Here is a 23,191-nt window from a genome sequence, read left to right as displayed (position 1 = left end):
TGACATCATCTAGAATCTGTATACCTGCCATCACCCAGTACTTCCAGATGACCTTAAATCCGCCAATTCGAATCTTGGAGTTAAGCCATATAGTTTGATTTGTTGATTTATGTATTGGAATATGTGTTAAATTATTCACATACCTTAAGGTTTTCCATGTATCTACTAATATTCTGTTTTTTTTATATATCCTAGGCATTTTGATACTAAGAACATGGTTTAATCGCAGAGGAAAACATGAGTCGCCATTCCGACCACAACCAATCTGGAGTATTGTCGATGAGCTCTGGGAGGACCCAATAAATACCCTGTCTCAAAATATAGGCTTGATGATACCTATAAAAATTGGAAAATTTACCCCTCCCTCTGTAATTAGCTTTTGTAAAGACACTAAAGCAATTCTAACAATTTTACCCAGCCAAATAAATTTTGTAAGAATACTATTTAACTTTTTGTAAAAAGACCCCTGAAAAAAAACTGGTATCATACCCATTTGATAACAAATCACAGGCAAAATCATCATTTTAATCGTTTGGATTCTCCCCCACCAAGATAAATGTAAAGGATTCTATTGCTCACACATTTCTGTTACCTTCTTTAATAAAAAATTTTTATTCACTTTCATTGTTTCTTCCAGCGTATTTTTTTTCCAAATTCCTAAATATTTTATTCCATCCTCTTTCCATAGAAAGGGAAATGAATCAAACAAACCTTAGCGCTTCCTGTCCCAGCTGTATCCATTTTTTATTGTTTTCCCGAAGCTATAATACACTTAAACATCACTTTTTAAACAAGAAAAAATTGTATTTTGAAGCTTATTTTTACATTAATAAGCCTATCAGCACGGAGCTCTTCCTTCCCCCGACCGACTGCATGCACTTCCAAGCCACGCCCTCTGTTTTAGTTTTTCTTGATAAATTTTCTGAATAGCAGGGTTTTAATTTCCCTTCGGAATATTTTGTAGTCGGACGTAGTTGTGGTGGTCTATTTTCGCTGTTTGCGTTGCTAGTAGGCTGTCGTACATATATATTTCCTCTGACATCAGTTTGCTAATTACATATTTCAGAATACAGTGGTACAGCTAATCACATGTCCTGTTCTTTCCTGGAATACTCTGCATAAGGGAAAGTGAATGGGGACTTGTATACCACCTATTTCTGTTTACACATTCAAAGCAGTTTACTTATACAGTATACAGGCACTTATTTTGTACCTGGGGCAATAGAGGATTAAGTGACAGGATTCCAAGAAGCAGCGCTGAGGCAGTAAAGAATCCATCACTCCTGCACCAAATGTTACATCTTCATGTTGGATGGATACTGGATTGAATGAATACCAAATTAGGTCTCCCAGAAACTTTGAGATGATAATTAAAGTCTAGCCCTGGTGCCTGGAGCTCTGCTAATTGCTGCTTTAACATATCTTCCCTAGGAGTCCCTCACGACTGTCTCCCAGTCAAGTGTTTCAGAGCATGCATGAAGTGAGCGACAACATCAACCATTATATCCAAGAATTGCTGCAAGAGATAGAAGGACTGAAGCGCACAGCTTGCCACATCCAGAGAGAGAAGGTAATGAGGTCATGAGGAATGGCTGCCATGTTGGCCTCCGGTTGGGCAGCAGCAGGGCTGCTCCTGGGGTTGGAACCAGTCCCTCCTCTATAATTTGTGATATTGTTTCTTCTGCAGGACTACACATCCCAGCATATGTACAGCTGAAAACTGGGACTGGCTTGCATTTATCTTGTAGATAAAACTGCAAATAAGAGGGTAATTCTGTAAGGACCCACCTAGTTTTCAACAGGAAAAACGTGGTATAGGACATTTGCGTACTGCCATTTATCTGGAGGTATAAGCTTACTGTGCATTGCCAGTGTTCTCTTAGACAGCAGGTAAAGATGCCAACACTCAATTCTTTCCAACTACTTAACACCTCCCAGTCTCTTCTCTGAAAGAGGTTAAACTTGGCCTACTTAATATTTGAATTCTGTTGAAAATATACCTTGGTACAAGCTCTTATAAGTGATGAGGCCTTCTCAGACATATAAGAACATAAGAATTGCCATACTGGGACAGATATAGAAACATAGAAGCATGATGGCAGATAAAGGCCAAATGGCCCATCTAGTCTGCCCATCCGCAGTAACCATTAATTCTTTCTTTCTCCGAGAGATCCCATGTACCTATCCCAGGCCCTTTTGAATTCAGACACAGTCTTTATCTCTACCACCTCTTCCGGGAGACTGTTCCACACATCTACCAACCTTTCCATAAAAAAGTATTTCCTCAGATTACTTCTGAGCCTATCACCTCTTAACTTCATCCTATGCCCTCTCATTCCAAAGTTTCCTTTCAAATGAAAGAGACTCGACTCATGTGCTTCCAGGCAGGCCAACAGAACGATTGGTTGGGTAACATCATTAAGCATGCCTCATCCTATCTTAACTTTAGAAAACTAGTTAAAACAAACCTGTTCAACCGATTTGTAACCAAGATCTCTTAATGCCTTACCATGTACGTTTCCTACATCTACGTGACACCTCTCTCTGTGTCTTACACTCTGTCTTACTCCCACTCAACTTGTATCTTCCCTCTCCACTTGTACTTGATGATACCACTGTAATTATTCTTCGCTGATTGTCCAGCTCTTCTTGTTGTAAACCGCCTCGAACCACCATGACTTTAGCAGTATATAAAAATTATTATTATTACTTCACGTAGGTATTTAAACGTCTATCATATCTCCCCTCTCCCGCCAAAGTATACAAATTGAGATCTTTAAGTCTGTCCCCAAATGCCTTATGATGAAGACCTCATACCATTTTTTTTTCTTTTTAATTCTTTATTCATTTTCAATCTTACATCAAGTGCACAAACAATAAAACAATACAATTATTAATTATTTGAGAATGTGTATCCCCTTTTTCATCTTTAGTTATACTAATTTTTGTTTTCCTTTTCTTTACTTTAAGATAATTAGCCAATAATCTTCTCGCCTTATTAGAGCTTCCATAATACAGAGCTTGCTGTAAAAAAATATCATTTCTTACTAATTTAGAAGAAATCTCATTATATTTGCATTTAGTTTTTAAAAGAGTTTGTAAAGTGGAATGTTCTCATTTATCAATCAATTTTGCCTCTAAAATTCTAATCTCTTTCTCTAAAATAGAAAATTGAACTTTTATTTGCTTCTTAAGATAAGCTTAATATGATATAATTTGCCCTCTTATGGTTGCCTTAAAAGCATCCCATAAAGTTTCTATAGAGATTTCTTCTGTATTATTTATTTGAAAATATTCGTTAATTTTTAATTGAAAATCTTCACAAAATTTTGGATCCACAAGCAATGCATTATCAAATCTCCATATTGGTCTACTATTATCTTTATCAATAACATCAAATTCAACCCACACACCCCCATGATCCGACAAAATGATTGGATCAATGGAGGCTTGTGTAACCCGATGTACTAAATTATCTAAAATGAAAACATATTCCAGCAATCATCCAATGTTTCCAGATAATTTTAAAACCCCCAACTTTGATCTTTGGATTGAGCCATATTGTTTGAGTCGTTGATTTAGTTATTGGAATAGGAGTTAGATTACTTATATATCTTATAGTTTTCCAAGTATCAACAAATATTTTGTGATCCTTATATAACCTTGGCATTTGAATACTGATTACATGACTCAGACGTAAAGGAAACATTAATCTCCATTCTAACCAGAACCAATCTGGTATATGTTCAATGGGCTCTGGGAGGATCCAATACATACCCTGACGCATAATATAGGCTTGATGGTACCTATAAAAATTTGGAAAATTTACCCCTCCCTCCGCAATTGGTCTTTGTAAAGATACTAGAGCAATTCTGGGGGTTTTTCCAAGCCAAATAAATTTTGTTAACATCTTATCCAATTTTTTGTAAAAAGACCCCTGAAAAAAAATTGGTATCATACCCATTTGGTAACAAACTACTGGTAATATCATCATTTTTACAGTTTGCACTCTCCCCCACCAAGATATGCATAAAGGATTCCATTGTTCACACATTTCTGACACTTTTTGTAATAAATTTTTTTCATTAATTTTCATAGTCTCATCCACAGTTTTTGTAATCCAAATTCCTAAGTATTTTAATCCTTCTTCTTTCCAAATAAAAGAAAATGAGTTAAATAAACTTTTTGTACAATGTACATTGAGTGGAAGCACTTCTGATTTGTTCCAGTTTATTTTATAACCTGAAAATTTTCCAAATTTTTCAATTAATTCAAGCAAATTTGGAATAGTTGTTTCCGGATTTCTCAAATAAAGTAAAATATCATCCGCATATGCTGATAATTTATATTCTCTATCTGAATGCGGAATACCCTGTATCTCCCTTACCTGTTCTATAGCTAATAATAAGGGTTCTAAAACGATATCAAAAAGCAAAGGAGATAGTGGGCATCCTTGTCTAACCCCCCTTTGTAGAATAAATCTTTCTGAAAAATTGTTATTGATATATAATCTAGCAGCAGGGGAGCTATACAATGCTTTTATTGTTTGTATAAATCCGGATCCTATTCCAAACCATTCCATTGCCTGAAACATGAAGATCCATTCCACTCTATAAATAAAAAAAACTTAGAAAAAAAAAAATAAATAAATTTCAGGAGGTTTGGGGGTCCATTAATAGAATATTGTGATGAATAAATATCATTTTTCCCTTATTGGTACAATTATAAAGTGAGGGATGGGGAGGGAGGGATTTCTGATCTAATATAAAATGTTTAGAATATTAGAAATATTATACAATATATAGGAATTAGTAGGGATGGGAGGGGGTTTAAATATAATTTAAGTTGTATATGAAAGCCAATCAAGTGTTATTATATAAGTTCAAATGATATTTTCTAATACACTTGTAAGATGTAAAAATGAATAAAGAATTAAAATGAAAACATAATCTATTCTCGAAAAAGATTTATGAACGTGAGAACAAAACGAAAATTCTCGATCAGTAAAATGAAGAATACGCCATATATCCTTTAAATTAGAAGATTGTACAAAATTATCTAATCCTAATGATTTTATAATTTTACTAGAATTTTAATCCATTAAAGGATCCATAACAGCATTAAAATCTCCCGCCACTACTAAATTAGAAGCAGCCAGTGGCAAAACCAACTGTTGTAGAGACCTATAAAACTCTATTTGGTTTGAATTGATGTTGATAAGATATTATATTCATGTGGTATATTTTTTGTTGTATATGGAAGTGGGAGGGGGTGGGGGTTATATCTTTTTGTTGTATGATATGGTAGATTTTCAAGTGATATTGTATTCTAATTGTTTGATATTTACTGTACACTTGTGAATTATAAAATGAATAAAGAATTAAAAAAAACCCAATACAATTAAACACATCACTTGACAATCTTTCTTTTTTTTTAATATATTCTTTATTCATTTTCAAATCTTGCAACAAGTGTACAATATTCAATCAATTAATTCGTATATCAGCAAAAAGAACAAAAGTAACTCCCCTGTCACCATCGAGTGTGCCGTTCCCGATGGAAACTGAAGAACTCACTGAAAAGTCCGATATTATGACTGAACTGTTCAAAATAAAACTGATGCTGACTGAAAATGCCAATAAAATCTCTGAAGTTAAAGAAGAACTTCTCAACATGAAACAAGAGATCCAAACCGAAAGACTGAGAATGACAGTGATGGAAGAAAAAATGGAGAAATTTGAATCCTTCACACAAGAATATGATAAAGATAAAAAAGAAGTAGCAGCTTTAAAAAATCAATTGGTGGATATGGAAAACCGAGGAAAAAGAAAGAACATCAGAATTTTAGGGCTGGCTGAAAATATTGAAGGGGGAGATCCTGTACAATTCTTGGAAAATCTTTTACCTAAACTGCTTCAGCTCAATTCAAAATGGCCGTTAGAAATTGAAAGAGCCCACAGAATCCCCACAAGAAAGCCAGTAAACCAGGCTGCTCCAAGACCTTTGATATTCAAGGTTTTAAGGTACCAACATGCTCAGGAAATATTAAAAATGGCAAAAGCAAATAAAAACTTGAATTATAAAGGATCAAAACTGATTTTAGTTCCAGATTTTGCTAAATATACAGCAAACATAAGAAAACAATTCCTCACATACAGACAGCAGTTGAAAGAAAAAGGTTACATATATGGAATATATTATCCATCCACTATGAGAGTATCCAGTGGAAATAAATCCATATAGTTTCAAGACCCTGCAAAACTGAAATAATTTTTGACACAAAAAGAACCTATGTTTACATAAAAAACAGAATAAAAGGAACAATTCAGCTGAAGAAAGAAGAAAGAAGAATGAAGAAAGAAGATGGAAAAAAGGGAAAATAAAGAAGAATATTAATAAAAAAAAAAAAAATAATAAGACATAAGAAATATTACTAACTGGAAAGATAATTTATTGATATAGTGGATGCAATAATATAATATTATTTTATTAAATTAATTATTAATAAAATATTAGCATCCACATTCATATTAATTAAAAAAAAAAAAAAAATTTAATTATTAAAATATAAATAAATAAATTATAAAACTAAAATATTTATATAAAATACATATTTTAATCAAAATAGAGAATTATTCAATTATATAAGCATATTAACTTATTATGATTAATGAATAATGAAATGTTTTACAATGAATTTATCATTAAAAATATTGAAAGGAAAATTTGTTATTGTTATATTGAGAATAAGACTTAAAAATGAAATATATTAATTTATTATAAAAACAATATTTTAATTCTATGTAAGAAGATTATAATTTTATGAAATATATACAAGAAAAGAAATTGATTATTGAAGGGATTAATTAATAAAATAGGTGTCTATTATAAAATTTTTATTTAATTCAATTATTCAGTCATATTAACTTATTATGGAAAAATAAGGAATTAAGTAATTGATTGGTAGATAATTAATAAAATAGGAATTTATTATAAAACTTATTTATTGATATAAAATGTATATTTTATTCAATTATTCATTCAAATTAATTTATTATGAAGATGATCTAAGAAAATGATTGAAATGCATTATTATTAATATTAATATTTTTATAAAAATGGATATATTTAATTTACATGATGAATAACAGATATATAGAGAATAAGAGCTATATTTGCAATATGTATATTTATTAAGAATATTATATTACATGTATGCATGATATTGAATTTAATTTTATGAATCAAATATATATAATTCTCAGTAAATTTATAAAATTTTATAGATTAAATGGATATAATTTTCAATTATATAAGGGTGGAAGTATAAAGATTGTATTGAATTTAGAAATATGTTTTTAAATAATATAATGAATTATTAGTTGCCTGGGGATGGAGATTTAGGTTTTGCATGACCAATGCGTGTTCCAAATCAGAATATGATAATGGGTGGGGAGGGAGGGAAAATAATGGGTGGGATAGGAGATAAATTTTTATTGAATGTGCTAGGAACTAATCTTGTAAATTATCATAGAATAATGGTTAAAACATAATTATTAATTAGATGGATATAAAAATGTATTCGCTGAATGTCAATGGTTTAAATCATCCTATTAAGAAGAAGAAATTATTATCGTTCCTTAAAAATCAAAATGCGGACATTTACTTCATTCAAGAGACCCATCTTTCGGAAATTGAATCAAAAAAATTATCTGGAGGATGGATTTCTAAATGTTTATTTGCACCGGCTTTAAAGAAAAAAGCTGGAGTGGCTGTTCTAATAAACAAAAAATGTAATGCAGATTTTAAATTAATTAATTATGATCCCTTAGGTAGATGGGTACATATCGAAATGGTTCTGGGAAATACAACCCTGAATTTATTCAATTTATATGCTCCTAATACGAATCAAATGGAGTTTTTTAAACAAATTCAACAATTACTTTTACCACTGGCTACATCTAATTTAATAGTAGCAGGGGATTTCAATGCTGTAATGGATCCGATTTTGGATAAAAAACCAAGTAAAGTTATGAAATCATTAGGCTTAGATAATTTGATACTATCTTGTGATTTAGTAGATATATGGCGAATTCTTCATTTTAATGAACAGGAATTTTCTTTTTGTTCTCAGGTCCATAAATCTTTTTCACGAATTGATTATATATTTGTTTCTAATAATATAGCGCAGCGTGTATTAAAAGCAATAATTGATCCCATTATAATTTCAGATCATGCTGGTGTGTGGATTAATCTTCAAAATTATGATGTTGAAAACTTTGATTCAATATGGAGATTTAATAATGATTTACTAGCGGATTCAAAATTTCTTGAAGATTTTAAAATAAAAATGCAAGAATTCTTTCAATTTAATGAATCAGATACTATTAATGCTGAGATCTTATGGGATGCTTTTAAAGCAACTATGAGAGGAAATATTATTTCATACTCAACATTTATTAATAAACAAAAAAAAAAACAATTTCTTGAAATAGGAAAACAAATTAAATTATTAGAAAATAAATTAATTGAGAAATGGGAAAATAATACATTACAAGAAATATTAAAATTAAAAGTTAAATATAATGAGATTTCTTCTCAAATTGTGAGGAAAGACATTTTCAATAAACAAGTACAATATTATGGAAATTCAAATAAAGCGGGGAAATTATTAGCAAATTTTCTTAAAGTAAAGAAAAGAAAATCTAAGATTATTGCAATCAAAGATACACAAGGTAACACACATACCAACACAAAAGATATTATAACACAATTTCTTGATTTTTATAAAGAATTATATACTTCCAATTCTTATAAAAATAAAGAACAAGACGGATTAACTTTTTTAAATTCATATATTGGACCAAATATTCCAGATCATATAAAAGGAAGTTTAGAAGAACCTATATCTTTAAAAGAGTTAGAAACAGCATTGAAGTCTCTTAGAGTTGGATCCGCTCCAGGTGGAGATGGGTATACTGTTGAATTTTATAAATTTTTCCAAAATATCATATTACCACATCTGTTAAATTTGTATCAATATCAAATAAAAAATGAAAATATTTCTGGTACTATGGCAGAATCGATAATTATAGTCTTACCAAAACCAAACAAAGATCCTACTCTGGTATCAAATTACAGGCCTATTTCATTATTGAATGTGGATAACAAATTAATGGCTAAAGTATTAGCATTAAGATTGACAAAAGCTCTTCCTTTCATTATTGATGTACATCAAACAGGATTTATTGCTAAAAGACATTCATCAAATAATACTAGATTAGCATTCCACTCATTAAATTTAGCAAAAAATATAAATGATCCAGCTTTTTTAATATCTTTAGATGCAGAAAAAGCCTTTGATAGAGTGGAATGGAATTTTATATACCAAGCTTTACAATGGTTTGGTATAGGATCCGGTTTTATTAAAATGATTCAGACATTGTATAGCTCTCCTGGAGCAAGATTATATATTAACAATAATTTATCAAATAGATTTAACTTGCATAGGGGAGTTAGACAAGGATGCCCTTTGTCTCCTTTACTTTTTGATATTGTCCTAGAACCTTTATTAATTGCAATAAACAAAACTAAGGAGATAAAGGGAATATCATTTACCAGTTTTGAATTTAAATTATCTGCATATGCAGATGATATATTATTATATTTAAGAGAACCGGAAACTACTATTCCATGTATACTTAATTTAATAGAAAAATATGGTACTTTTTCTGGATATAAAATTAATTGGAACAAATCTGAAATTCTCCCAATAAATGTTCATTGTACCAAAGGATTATTTGACCCATATTCATTTATTTGGAAAGAGGAAGGAATAAAATACTTAGGAATTATGATCAAAAATACAATTGAAGATACAGTCAAAGAGAATGAAAAACTTTTATTGAAAAAAATAACAGAAATGTGTGAGCAATGGAATCCATTACATCTTTCTTGGTGGGGAAGAATTCAAACAATTAAAATGATGATATTGCCTGTGGTTTGTTACCAAATGAGTATGATTCCAATATTTTTTCAGGGGTCATTTTATAAAAAACTTAACAATGTTCTTACAAAATTTGTTTGGTGTGGGAAAAGACCAAGAATCGCTTTAGTATCATTACAAAGACCAATTATGGAAGGGGGGGTAAATTTTCCAAATTTTTATAGGTATCATCAAGCCTATATTTTAAGACAGGGTATGTATTGGATCCTCCCAGACCTTTTAGAAAATGTACCAGATTGGCTGTATTTAGAATGGCGGCTCCTGTTCCCTTTATATCCAGAACAGTTAATAACTATAACAATGCCTAAAAGATACAAAGACCACAGAATTTTATTTGACACTTGGAAAACATTGAGATACATCAGTAATCTGTCACCAGAACCTATTGCTAAATCTCTAAATCAATCAATATGGATAAACTCCAGGATCAGAATTGGCGGATTTAAAATCGTCTGGAAACAATGGATAAATGCAGGAATACGAACATTGAATGATATCATATCAGAAGGATCACTGCTTAGTTTTTCACAATTGCAAAATAAATTTGGATTAAATAAAACACAATATTTTAAATGGTTGCAATTGAAGCAGGCCATTCAGGTAGGGTTCCCTGAATGGAAAAATCTAAATAATCAATATAGTCTACAGGTTCTATGTTTCCAGGCGGATTTTTTGGGTCACCAAGCCGCAAAATGGTACAAATTGATATACGGATTTTTAAATAAAAAAAAGAAAACAGGACTTAGGGATATTTGGAGTATTGAGATTGGTCAGACAATTTCTGAGTCTCAATGGCCACGATTTTGGTCCTGGAGATTAAGATCTACAAAGTCAGCATCTATGAATCAAACATGGTTGTTCTTATTACATAGAGTGTTCTGGACCCCAACGCGCCTGCAAAAAATAGATAGTACTAGATCTAATAGATGCTGGCATTGTAAATTGGAAATAGGGACGTTAGATCATTTAATCTTTTTCTGTCCCTGTGTAAACGCATTTTGGAATTCAATTTGGCCCCAAATTAATAAGTTACTAGAGAATTATGTAGGACTCTCATATGACACCATATTATTTGGCACTGCAATGAGAACTAAGAGTCCGATTTCAGCAAATAATAATAAGCTATTACTAATACTAACAGGAGTCGCCATGCAACAAATTACTCAAAATTGGAAAGATTATACCAAATTAAATTATACGTTCTGGTGGAATTCTGTCTGTCATATTTATAAAATGGAAAAAATATTAGCGTTACAACAAGGGAATCTTCTTAATTTCAAGAAAATTTGGCAACCATTGACAAATTATTCTAATGATTAGTTTTCTTAGCACAATGATAAAAATTATATATGATTAGGGTGGGATTTGATTAATTAATGGAAACATATTATATAAAAAGGGGGAGGGATTTATATTTTTATGTTATTGTATAATCTTTATCATAATATATTTTAAATACTATGAATTATTAATGATAATATTCTAGATATGTAATAATTAATAATATTTTTTATGATTCAAATATTGTAAGAATGGAAAATTTATAAATAAAAATTTAAAAAAAAAAAAAAAATTAATTCGTACAAAATCACTTGACATTCTTAACATTATTATTATTTAATGCATATAAAAGAGACCCCACCTACACCCAGCCTATTCATCAGAATAAACCCATTAAAATACAAGACATACCTCCCCAATCCCACACTAAAAATATTCCTATGTAATAAAAAGGTGTCCAAGGTGTCTAATCATTAGAATATGTAATCAATGGCCCCCAAATCTTTTTGAAACTATTGTAATTACCTTGCTGTATAGCAAGCATTCTCTCCATTTTATAAATATGACACACTGAATTCCACCAATTTCCAGTAATATGTTGAATGGCAACCCCTGTCAGTATAAGCAAAAGCTTATTGTTATTTGTTGAAATTTGACTCTTGAATCTCATAGATGTACCAAATAATAGTATCATATGAAAGGGCAACATGATTTTCTAACATTGAATTAATTTGGGGCCAAATTAACTTCCAAAAGGCATTGACAAAGGAACAGAAAAAAAGTAAATGATCTAGAGTCCCAGCATCTAAATTACAATGCCAGCATCTATTAGACCTAGAGCTATCCAACTTTTGTAAGCGAACTAGGGTCCAAAAAGCTCTATGTAACAAAAAGAAACAAGTTTGTCTCATAGATGCTGACCTTGTAATTTTTAATCTCCAAGACCAAAGTCGTGGCCATTGAGAAGCAGAAATTTGGTGTTTGATCTCAATACTCCAAATATCCCTAAGACCAGTTTTTTGTTTTTTATTCAAATATCCATACAATTTATACCACAGTGCAGCTTGGTGTCCCGAAAAATCCGCCTGATAGCATAAGAATTCCAAACTATACTGAGTATTAAGATCTTTCCATTCAGGGAACCCCTCCTGAATAGCTTGCTTCAACTGCATCCACTTAAAATTTTGTGATTTACTTAATCCAAATTTATGTTGCAGCTGTGAAAAACTAAGCAATGAACCATTTGAAACAACATCATTTAATGTCCGTATACCTGCAATAATCCAATGTTTCCAGACGATTTGAAAACCGCTAATTTTAATCTTGGAGTTAAGCCAAATGGATTGATTTAATGATTTTGAAATTGGATCTGGTGATAAATTGCTAACATATTTTAAAGTTCTCCATGTATCAAGCAATATTCTATTATCTTTATATTTCCTAGGTAATTTTATACTGATAAGATGAGACAAATGCAAAGGAAACAGGAGTCGCCATTCTAAATATAGCCAATCCAGTGCATTCTCCATGAGCTCTGGGAGGATCCAATACATACCCTGTCTTAAAATATAGGCTTGATGATGCCTATAAAAATTTGGAAAATTTACCCCTCCCTCCACAATTGTCTTTTGTAAAGATACTAAAGCTATTCTGGGTCTTTTATCCAACCAAACAAATTTTGTAAGAATACCATTTAACTTTTTATAAAATGACCCCTGAAAAAAAATTGGTATCAGACTCATTTGATAACAAACCACAGGCAATATCATCATTTTAATTGTTTTAAATTCTCCCCCACCAAGAAAGATGTAAAGGATTCCATTGCTCACACATTTCTGATATTTTCTTTAATAAAAATTTTTCATTCTCTTTTACTGTATCTTCTAATGTGTTCTTAATGGTAATACCTAAGTATTTTAATCCATCTTCTTTCCAAACAAATGAAAATGATTCAAATAATCCTTTGGTACAATGAACATTTAGTGGAAGAACTTCAGACTTACTCCAATTGATCTTATAACCAGAAAATTTTCCAAATTTCTCAATTAATTCAAGTAAACATGGAATGGTAATTTCTGGGTCTCTCAAATAAAGCAATATATCATCCGCATAAGCAGAAAGCTTGTATTCCCGATTTGAATATGGAATACCTTTTATCCCCTTTGCCTGATTAATGGCTATTAACAAGGGTTCAAGAATAGAGAGTTGCGCGGGGACAGAAATCCCACCAGTCCCCGCCAAAATCCCACCTGTCCCCACCCGTCCCCGTGAGGAATCCCTCCGTCCCCACCCGTCCCCGTGAGGAATCCCTCCATCCCCACCCGTCCCCGCGAGGAATCCCCTCCGTCCCCACCCGTCCCCGCGAGGAATCCCCTCCGTCACCATCCTTCCCTATAAACTTCAGAAATAGTTATTTTATTTAATTATGCTACTGAATTAAAGGCTCTGGTAGAGACCCATTTACAAATAAGCAAAGAGACTTTATTAATTTGGAAATATTAATTGGGAAGAATACATACTTTGTAAATGGGTTTCTACCAGAACCTCTAATGTAAATATAAAATATAAATACTCAGCTGATGAGAACCCACAAACTGTCAGCTGAGGACTTCCTTTGCAGTTGGCCGGGGGTCCCTTTTGCCAAGCTTGGCAGGCAGCAGTAGCGTCCCTGAGTCACAGATGCTGGCACCTCAGTGGCTCATGGATGCTGCCAGCGACTGCTGTGTTTGGTGGAGGGGAGTTCTGGCCATCTCTAGAGGAGGTCCTCTGCTGGCGGTGCTTGGGGATCCCCACCAGTCACAGCAAGGGTCAACAAGTACTTCAACACTGTAGAAATAAAACCAGAAATGCATTTCCTTTTCTTTTGAACACAAAACAAAGACATCTGCCATATACATTTCCCAAAGCTAACATATTTTAGTCAATAAATTCCGTTTTTTACCTTCGTTGTCTGGAGATTTATTTTTCCATAAAGTTGATCCCAGTTTCTTTTTTCCGCTTTCCCATCTTTTGTAAATTCTTCTGTTGCTGTCCATTGGTTCCCCTTACCATGGTCCAGCATTTATCTCTTTCTCATCTTTCGTGCCTGCCCACCAGCCCCATGCCCAACATTTCTCCTTCTATCACCCCTCTCCAACACTATGCCACATCTCTCCCTCCATTCCCTTCACCACTGTCCAATATTCCTCCCTCTTGCATCCCTTTCAATCTGTCCCATTGTTCCCTTGCCACATTTCTCACTCTCATCTTTTTCTTCCCTATCACATTCTGTACCTTCCTCCCTACGACCAAAAATTCTCCTCTTTCTTCCATTTGCCGTGTGTGTGCCGTGAGGGAGGTCTGGTGCCCCAGAGTAAGAGCAGGGGTGCCCACACTTTATGGGCTTGCGAGCTACTTTATAATGACTAAGTCAAAATGTCTAACAATAAAAATTTAACTAACAATAAAATTTTAAAAAAACACAAAGCACAATGAAAGGCAGAGAAAATGTTAATTATTCATATTCCGGGTTTTTTCAAAGAGGTCACGGCAGATGACTCTATGCAATGTCACCTCGGTAACAAAATACAAAAATAGACAAATACACCCCTCCCTTTTTACTAAACCACAATAGTAGGTTTTAGCACAGGGAGTTACGCTGAATGCCTCGCGCTGCTCTCAATGCTCATAGGCTCCCTGTGCTAAAAAACGATATTGCGGTTTAGTAAAAGGGAGCCATAGTGCAAAATATAGACAGCAGATATAAATTCTCAAAACAGACACATTTTGATCACTAAATTGAAAATAAAATCATTTTTCCTACCTTTGCTGTTTGGTGATTTCATGAGTCTCTGGTTGCACTTTCTTCTTCTGACTGTGCATCCAATCTTTCTTCCTTTCTTTCAGCCTCCTGTATGTTTCCTCTCCTCCAGACCTCATTCTCTCCCCCAACTTTTTCTTTCTATCTCCCTGTTCCCCCTTCTTTCTGCCTCCCTGTCTGCCCCCTTTCTTTCTTTCTCCATGCCCTCCCCCAAGCCACTCGGTTTGCTGCCACCGCCATCGGGGAATAGCCCCCAAGCCACCGCTGTCCCAATCTTTCCTTGCAGAAGTGTCGCGCTGACCAGCATTCCACTCCCTGACGTCAATTCTGACGTAGGAGAGGAAGTTCCGGGCCAACAAGGCATTTCTCCTCATTCCATCCAGCCTGAGCCCCATCTCTCCTTGATCCAGCATTTCCCTTCTGTGTTTGTCAGAATTACCATTCCACCTATTTTCCAGCATCACCCTTCTTTGTGTCCATCTCACCTATATCCCTATCTCACCACTTTTTCAGAATCTTCATTTGTCTCTGTCCTTGTCTTTACCCCATGTTCACCATTTGCCCTTTCAATGTCTTTATCTCCTCCCCCCCCCCCCACTTTTTCAGCATTACTTATATGTCTCTATTTCGCCTCCTCTTCATGTCCCCTCTGTATCTCTATCCTTATTCAGTAGGTCCTGCTTACTCTTTCTCTTCTTTGTGTCACTATCTTCATTTTCAGCTTTCCCCCCTTTTCCTTTGTTACTGCACCCGGTAGCCAGAATCTTTCCACCTTCCCTCCACTCTGGCCCAGCCCAGTATGAAATATTTCCTTTTGTTTCCCTCCCCTCTCTCTTTCTCTCTCTCTTCTCCTCCCTCACCCACGAGTCCTGCATCTGGCCCTCTCCCTTCTACCTGCACCTGGCAACACCCCCCTGTTCCGCGGCTCTCTTCAGCAACTCGTCAGCAGCGGTGATCAAGACAAGCTGCCGACATTGAGGCCTTCCCTCTACGAGTCCCGCCTTTGTGGAAAAAGGAAGTTGAAACAAGCGGGACTCGCAGAGGGTACGCCCCGACATCAGAAGCTTGTGTCGATCGCTGCTGCTGAGTTGCCGAAGAGAGCCGCGGAGCACGGGGTGTGGCCAGAAGCAGGTAGAAGGGAGAGGGAGATAGGAAGGCTGTAGAAGCTCCGGAGCATGACACCGACCCCGGCCAGGATGATTTCTTTTTCAGGCGTGCAGCTTACAAGTCCTGCGTCGCGGCGGGAAATAGCCATGCTGAGCAGTGAGCTCAGCACGTACACAGATGAAAGCCTTGCTTGCTGATTGGTCCGGCGGCACGGCGGGGTGGGGCCCCGCGGGATCCCCGCGATCCCCGTTCCCGTGCAGACCTCTATTCAAGAACTACATCAAAAAGCAAAGGAGATAAAGGACAACCTTGTCTAACCCCCCTTAGCAAGTTAAACCGATCAGACAAATTATTGTTAATATATAACCTTGCACCAGGAGAGCTATACAATGTCTGAATCATTTGAATAAAACCAGAATCTATACCAAACCACTCTAAAGTCTGATACATAAAAGTCCATTCCACTCGATCAAAGGCTTTTTCTGCATCCAAAGAGATCAAAAAAGCCGGATCATTCATGTTTTTTGTCAAATTTAGAGAATGAAAAGCCAATCTAGTGTTATTAGAAGAATGTCTCTTTGCAACGAATCCTGTTTGGTGAGTATCTATAATAAAAGGGAGAGCTTTAGCCAAACGCAAAGCCAAAACCTTAGCACTAATTGATTCAGCAGGGGAGAATACTTTAAATATATATTTTTTATTTCTCTTGATACTTAATTTTTATCTCTATTTTTTATTTATTTTACTTATTTATTTTTAATTCTATCTTTAAATTTATTTATTCATTACTTGGTGAAATATTCATTTCTATCTCTATCTCTATATCTATCTCTGTCTTTATATTTTATCTTTATTTTTCATAAATTGTCTCTTCAGGTACTTTAGTTAGATTGTGAGCCTTTGGGACAGTAAGGGAATTTCCAAGTACATATCTTATTTATTTTTATTTATTGTATCTTTTAATGCATTCATTTTTGTAAACCGCTTAGAAACCTCATGGTTATTAGCGGTATATAAGAATTGAAATTGAATTGAATTAGCAATAAGTTTTCCATCCACATTTATTAATGAAATAAGCCTGTAATTTGAAACCAAAGTAGAATCTTTGTTTGGTTTTGGCAAAACAATAATCAATGAATCAGCCATAGTACCTGTAATACAACCTCTATTGATAATGATATAAATTTAACAAATATGGCAAAAGGGTAATTTGAAATGATTTATAAAATTCAACAGTATACCCATCACCACCTGGAGCGGATCCAAGAGATTTCAATGCTATTTCTAATTCTTTTAAAGATATAGGTTCTTCTAAACTTCTTTTTATATGTTCAGGAATCTTCGGTCCAATAAGTAAATTTAAAAATTCTAAACCATCTTGTACTCTATTTCCATAAGACTCAGAAGAATACAAATCCTTATAAAAAGTAAAAAATTGCTGACAATCTTTCTGATTTATCTTACAATACATAAAATTACCACCCTCCCCTCCCGTCATTCCTCTATTATTTCCCCAATAAGAAAAATGTAAAATATACTTCCCCCTCCCCCAATCATTAGACGGTGTATATTACAATAGAAAATGGTGTTTACTCATTACAATAAGAAGTTAATGGCTCCCAAATTTTATTAAGTTTCTTATAGCTTCCTTGTTGTATAGCTATTGCTCTTTCCATTTTATATATGTGACATAATGAGTTCCACCAGAAATTGTAATTGAGTCTACTGTAATTTTTCCAATTACTTGTGATATGCTGAATGGCGACTCCTGTCATTATCAATAAAAGTTTATTGTTATGTGATGATATTTGGCTCTTTTTCCTCATAGACATACCAAATAGTACTGTATCATAAAAAAATACTTCGATGACAACTCATTTCGCCTGTTAGTACAATCCTCCATTCTCAACATCCTGGATTACTGCAACATCATCTATTTGGGCTCCATGAAGAAAACCACCAGGAGACTAAAACTGATTCAGAACACCGCCGTCCGCCTTATATTCGGCTTAAACAAATGGGAACACATCACCCCCTTCTACCATAAACCACACTGGTTACCATTCAAATCCAGAGTCCTATTCAAGTTCGCATGCCTCTGCTACAAAACAGTATTTGGTATATTTGATTTTATTTCTTATATACCGCTATACCGTGAGGTTCAAAGCAGTTTACAATGAAGATAGATTAAAGATACATTAAAATAAAATAAATAAAAATGGTACTTTGGATTTCCCTAGCTGTCCCGAAGGCTCACAATCTAGCTAAAATATATCCTCAAGCTACCTCAACCCACACTTCAATCTAAATTACAACAATAAGAACTCCCGCAGAATTCATCTGTTCGCCTTCCCCTCCATAAAACTGTCATTTCAAAAGGTTCCTTGACAAAACCTTCTCCTTCCAGGTGGCTAAACTGAACCCATGGCTAGCCCAAATTGTGCTCAACGCCCCCACCTACCTTGACTTCAGAAAAAAACTCAAAACACACTTATTCCACGGACAGAACCCTTAACTCACCCTCTTCTACTTCTTCAACTCCCTTCAATGCACGTGAATCTCCACCTACTCCTTCTTATTGTACTCTCCTAACCTGTTAACTTCAATGACCTGTATTTTCCTGTAAACAAATATTACTGTCCTATTGACTCTTGTATATGCCTTTCAACTTCAATGACCTGTGCATTCCTAAACTGTTAACTCCAATGACTTCATTGTTTGTAACCTTAATTAATTGATGTGAACCGCCTAGAACTCCCTGGGTATGGCAGTATACAAAATAAAGTTATTATTATTATGCCACATGCTTTTCCAATAAACAATTTACTTGATCCCAAATTGAATTCCCAAAGGTTAAATTATAACTTCTAGTGGAATTCCGTATGCCATATATATAAAATGGAGCGTGCATTAGCAACACAGAGAGGTTACTTTGGTAAGTTTCAGAAAATCTGGGGACCATTAGCAGACTTCTGTAATGAATGATATCATTTTCCCATAATAAATTATTTGTTAGGAGGGTAGGTGGGTGGGTATTATTTTATTTTATTTATCTCATAATATATATGTATTTGTCAATATTTTTATTATAATTGTTATTTGTATTGGGAGGGGAGGGAAGGGAGGGTTTTAAATTTTAGTAACAATTGTTATACATATTATGTAATACATACATTTTCAGTTATTATTGTACATGAATTTAGAATGATATATTGTATTTACAGTGGTACATGAAAGAAAATCAAGTGTATATTTTATGAGATTGTTTAAATTTCTATGATACACTTGTTGTAGTATGAAAAATGAATAAAAAATTTAAAAAAAAAAAGAGTTCCAAAAGGCTAAGATAAAGGGACAATAAAACAAAAGATGATCTAAAGTCCCTACTTCAAGATTACAGTGCCAACATCTATTAGACTTTGAACTATTCAACTTTTGTAGTCTAACTGGGGTCCAGAAGAAAAAACCAAGTTTGTCTCATAGATGCCGACACTGTACATCTCATCCTCCAAGACCAAATTTGTGGCCATTGAGATGCTGAAATTTGATGCTTAATCTCAATGCTCCAAATATCTCTAAGACCATTTTGGGGTTTCTTTTTAACATATTCACTTATAATTTTATACCACTGTGCGGCCTGGTGTCCCAAAAAGTCCGCCTGAAATTCCAGACTATATTGCGTATTCAGATTTTTCCATTCAGGGAACCCTACCTGAATGGCCTGCTTCAGTTGCAGCCACCTAAAACTTTGTGATTTATTAAGACCATATTTATGCTGCAACTGTGAAAAATCAAGCAGTTTACCATTTAAAATAACATCATTTATTTATCATACCATTTTAGTAGCCTTTCTTTGGACCCACTCCATCCTTTTTGTATCTTTTTGAAGGTGCAGCCTCTAGAATTATACACAATATTCTAAATGAGGTCTCACCAAAGTCTTATACAGAGAACATAAGCAATGCCTCCGCTGGGTCAGACCAGAGGTCCATCGTGCCCAGCAGTCCGCTCATGCGGTGGCCCAACAGGTCCAGGACCTGTGCAGTAATCCTCTATCTATACCCCTCTATCCCCTTTTCCAACAAGAAATTGTCCAATCCTTTCTTGAACCCCAGTACCGTTCTCTGCCCTATTACGTCCTCTGGAAGCGCATTCCAGGTGTCCACCACACATTGAGTGAAGAAAAACTTCCTAGCATTCGTTTTGAATCTGTCCCCTTTCAACTTTTCTGAATGCCCTCTTGTTCTTTTATTTTCCGAAAGTTTGAAGAATCTGTCCCTCTCTACTCTCTCTATGCCCTTCATGATCTTGTAAGTCTCTATCATATCCCCTCTAAGTCTCCTCTTCTCCAGGGAAGAGACCAGTTTCTCCAATCTCTCAGCGTATGAAAGGTTTTCCATCCCTTTTATCAGACGTGTCGCTCTCCTCTGAACCCTCCTTTTTCCTACTTGCCATACTTCTCCCTATGCAACCTAGCATCCTTCTAGCTTTCACCGTCACCTTTTCAACCTGTTTGGCCACCTTAAGATCATCACAATAGAGCAATAGCTATACAACAAGGAAGCTATAAGAAATTTAATAAAATTTGGGAGCCATTAACTTCTTATTGTAATGGGTAAACACCATTTTCTATTGTAATATACACCGTCTAATGATTGGGGGGAGGGGGAGGTATATTTTACATTTTTCTTATTGGGGAAATAATAGAGGAATGATGGGAGAGGAAGGTGGTAATTTTATGTATTGTAAGATAAATCAGAAAGATTGTCAAGTGATGTGTTTAATTGTATTATTTTATTGTTTGTGCACTTGATGTAAGATTGAAAACAAATAAACAATTTGAAAAAAAAAAAAAAAAGATCATCACATACAATCACACCTAAGTCCTGCTCTTCTGTTGTGCACATAAGTTCTTCACCCCCTAAACTGTACCATTCCCTCAGGTTTTTGCAGCCCAAATGCATTTCTTAGCATTAAATTTTAGCTGCCAAATTTCAGACTATTTTTCAAGCTTCGCTAGGTTTTTCTTCATGTTATTCACATCATCCGCAAAGAGGCAAATCTTACCCGACAACCCTTCAATATCGTTTATAAAAATGTTAAAAAGAACAGGCCCATGAATACACTACTGGTAACATCCCTTTCCTCAGAGCGATCTCCATTGACCTCTGTTGCCTTCCACTCAACCAGTTCTTGACCCAGCCAGTGGCGTACCTAGGGTATGTGGCACCCGGGGCCCATCATTTTTTGACACCCCCCCCCCCCCCCTCATGTAAAATTTTTTTTTTTTTTTTTTTTGCAATAACCATGAAATGGAATAAATGGTCAGAATAGAAACAGGCAGTGAAAATTTTCTTTTTTTTTTTTTTTTTTTTTCCAAAGTATTTTTATTGAGAATGGCAAAAGGTCCAGACAAGCAACCATGGTCTGTACAGAAACTTATACATTATCAAAAAGAACACAGAATGAGAGTAACAGCAACAACAAGCATGAACAAGCCTCTCCCAAGAGAAAATTGCCAATGAGAGGCATAGCAATACACAACAAAAGGCCAAAACTTGGGGCAAGCAAACAAATCCCACCCCAGAACCCACAAGAATAATAAGCCGGACTAGACCCTCAGCCATATTTTATAATGAAAAAAACCCCCACAAGCAACAACACCCAGACCGCTCACCAGACACACCAATCCGCACAACAAGCACCCAAGAAACACCCAGCCACCACCCAGACAAAACTACCAGACACACCTACCCCACCAAGCCCAGACCCAACCCCCCCTCCCCAGAGAGTGCAAGCGCAAAGTGGACCGTGAAAAGGGCAGCTGCAGAAGTGGAAAGCCCCAGATAAGTAGGTTAGCTAAAGAAAGCCCACAGATAGAAGAAATCAGGATAACAGAAGTTCCAACAAATGCTCCCACAGAAAATTTTCTTTTATTGAACCTCATTTATGTAACCATTATTCCAAACATAACATAACATAAATTATGTCTGAATTGTCATGACATCAGAAGTACATATGGAGTAGTTGCAGGTGATGCTTGGGACAGTTCTGATTATGTTAGTTTGGTTTTATGTGTTTTTTTAATAGAAGGGTTTTTATTTCTTTTTTTAAGGTTTTGTAGTTTGTGGTCGAGGTCAATAGGTTGTAGAGTTGGGGGTCAAGTGTTGCAGCTCGAATGGCTAGGAGGTTGTCGAACAGTTTTTTTCTTTTGACGTTTTTGGTTGGAGGGTGTGTGAATGGTGCGTGAGTTCTCCTATGTCTGTTTGAAGTGGATTGAATTATTTAGCTGAAGAAATTAGTTACCCCCCCCCATTCCACACACATTAATTCTCTTCCATTTTTGTTCCCATTATAAAAAAAACACTGATAAGTTCCCAGGAAAAAAATACATTAAAATAAGAAGTGAAAACAAAGGCCCCTACAGATGAGAACATAACATAAGAATAGCCTAACTGGGTCACACCAATGGTCCATCATGCCCAGTAGCCCATTCTCATGGTAGCCAATAGTGCTGCCCGATTCAGAGAAAAATATTTCATTCGATCCGATTCACCCTGTTGAATCGATTTTTCGATTAGATTCACTGTTAATGACACCGCTTTTTAAGTTTAAACAAAGTATAACAATAAATTTCACAACAACAATAAATTTCACAAAGTACTTAAAAAAAAAAAATCACATTTTTCCATTAAAGCAGTTCTGGAGACATTTGCTTGAACAGTCTTTTTTCCCAGTCCATAAGCAAGCAATATGAAAAAGATTTCCTTAATTATCTACTCAAACATTTTTGCTATTTACTTTCATTGTACCTATACTATTATTCAGTAGAAAAAATGGACTTAACTGTGCAGGAAATGAATCTCCTCATACACCCACCATATAGTGCAAAAATGTGCAAAGGTCTGTTTTTTTCTTTCGATCACTACATAGCCTAATGCCACACAAGCAGCGCTGTTACAAACATATTCTGAAGGTCAATGCTAAGGTTGACAAAG

The 23,191-nt window shown here is 34.6% G+C and overlaps 1 protein-coding gene across 9 annotated transcripts in view; it reads left to right on the top strand.

Moving 5' to 3' along the window:
* LOC117365440 overlaps positions 1-23,191 on the top strand; it is a 362,671-nt gene that overhangs the window by 263,333 nt on the left and 76,147 nt on the right. For all 9 annotated transcript variants that reach the window (XM_033955907.1, XM_033955906.1, XM_033955904.1 and 6 more), the window contains one exon: positions 1,432-1,570. In XM_033955907.1, coding sequence (XP_033811798.1) covers positions 1,432-1,570 — 139 coding nt within the window. The remainder of the gene's footprint in view (positions 1-1,431; positions 1,571-23,191) is intronic.

This window comes from Geotrypetes seraphini, chromosome 8 (assembly GCF_902459505.1).
Source record: "Geotrypetes seraphini chromosome 8, aGeoSer1.1, whole genome shotgun sequence".
NCBI lineage: Eukaryota > Metazoa > Chordata > Amphibia > Gymnophiona > Dermophiidae > Geotrypetes > Geotrypetes seraphini.
The sequence above is the reverse complement of the archived record's forward strand: the minus strand, read 5'-3'. Positions and strand labels throughout refer to the sequence as shown.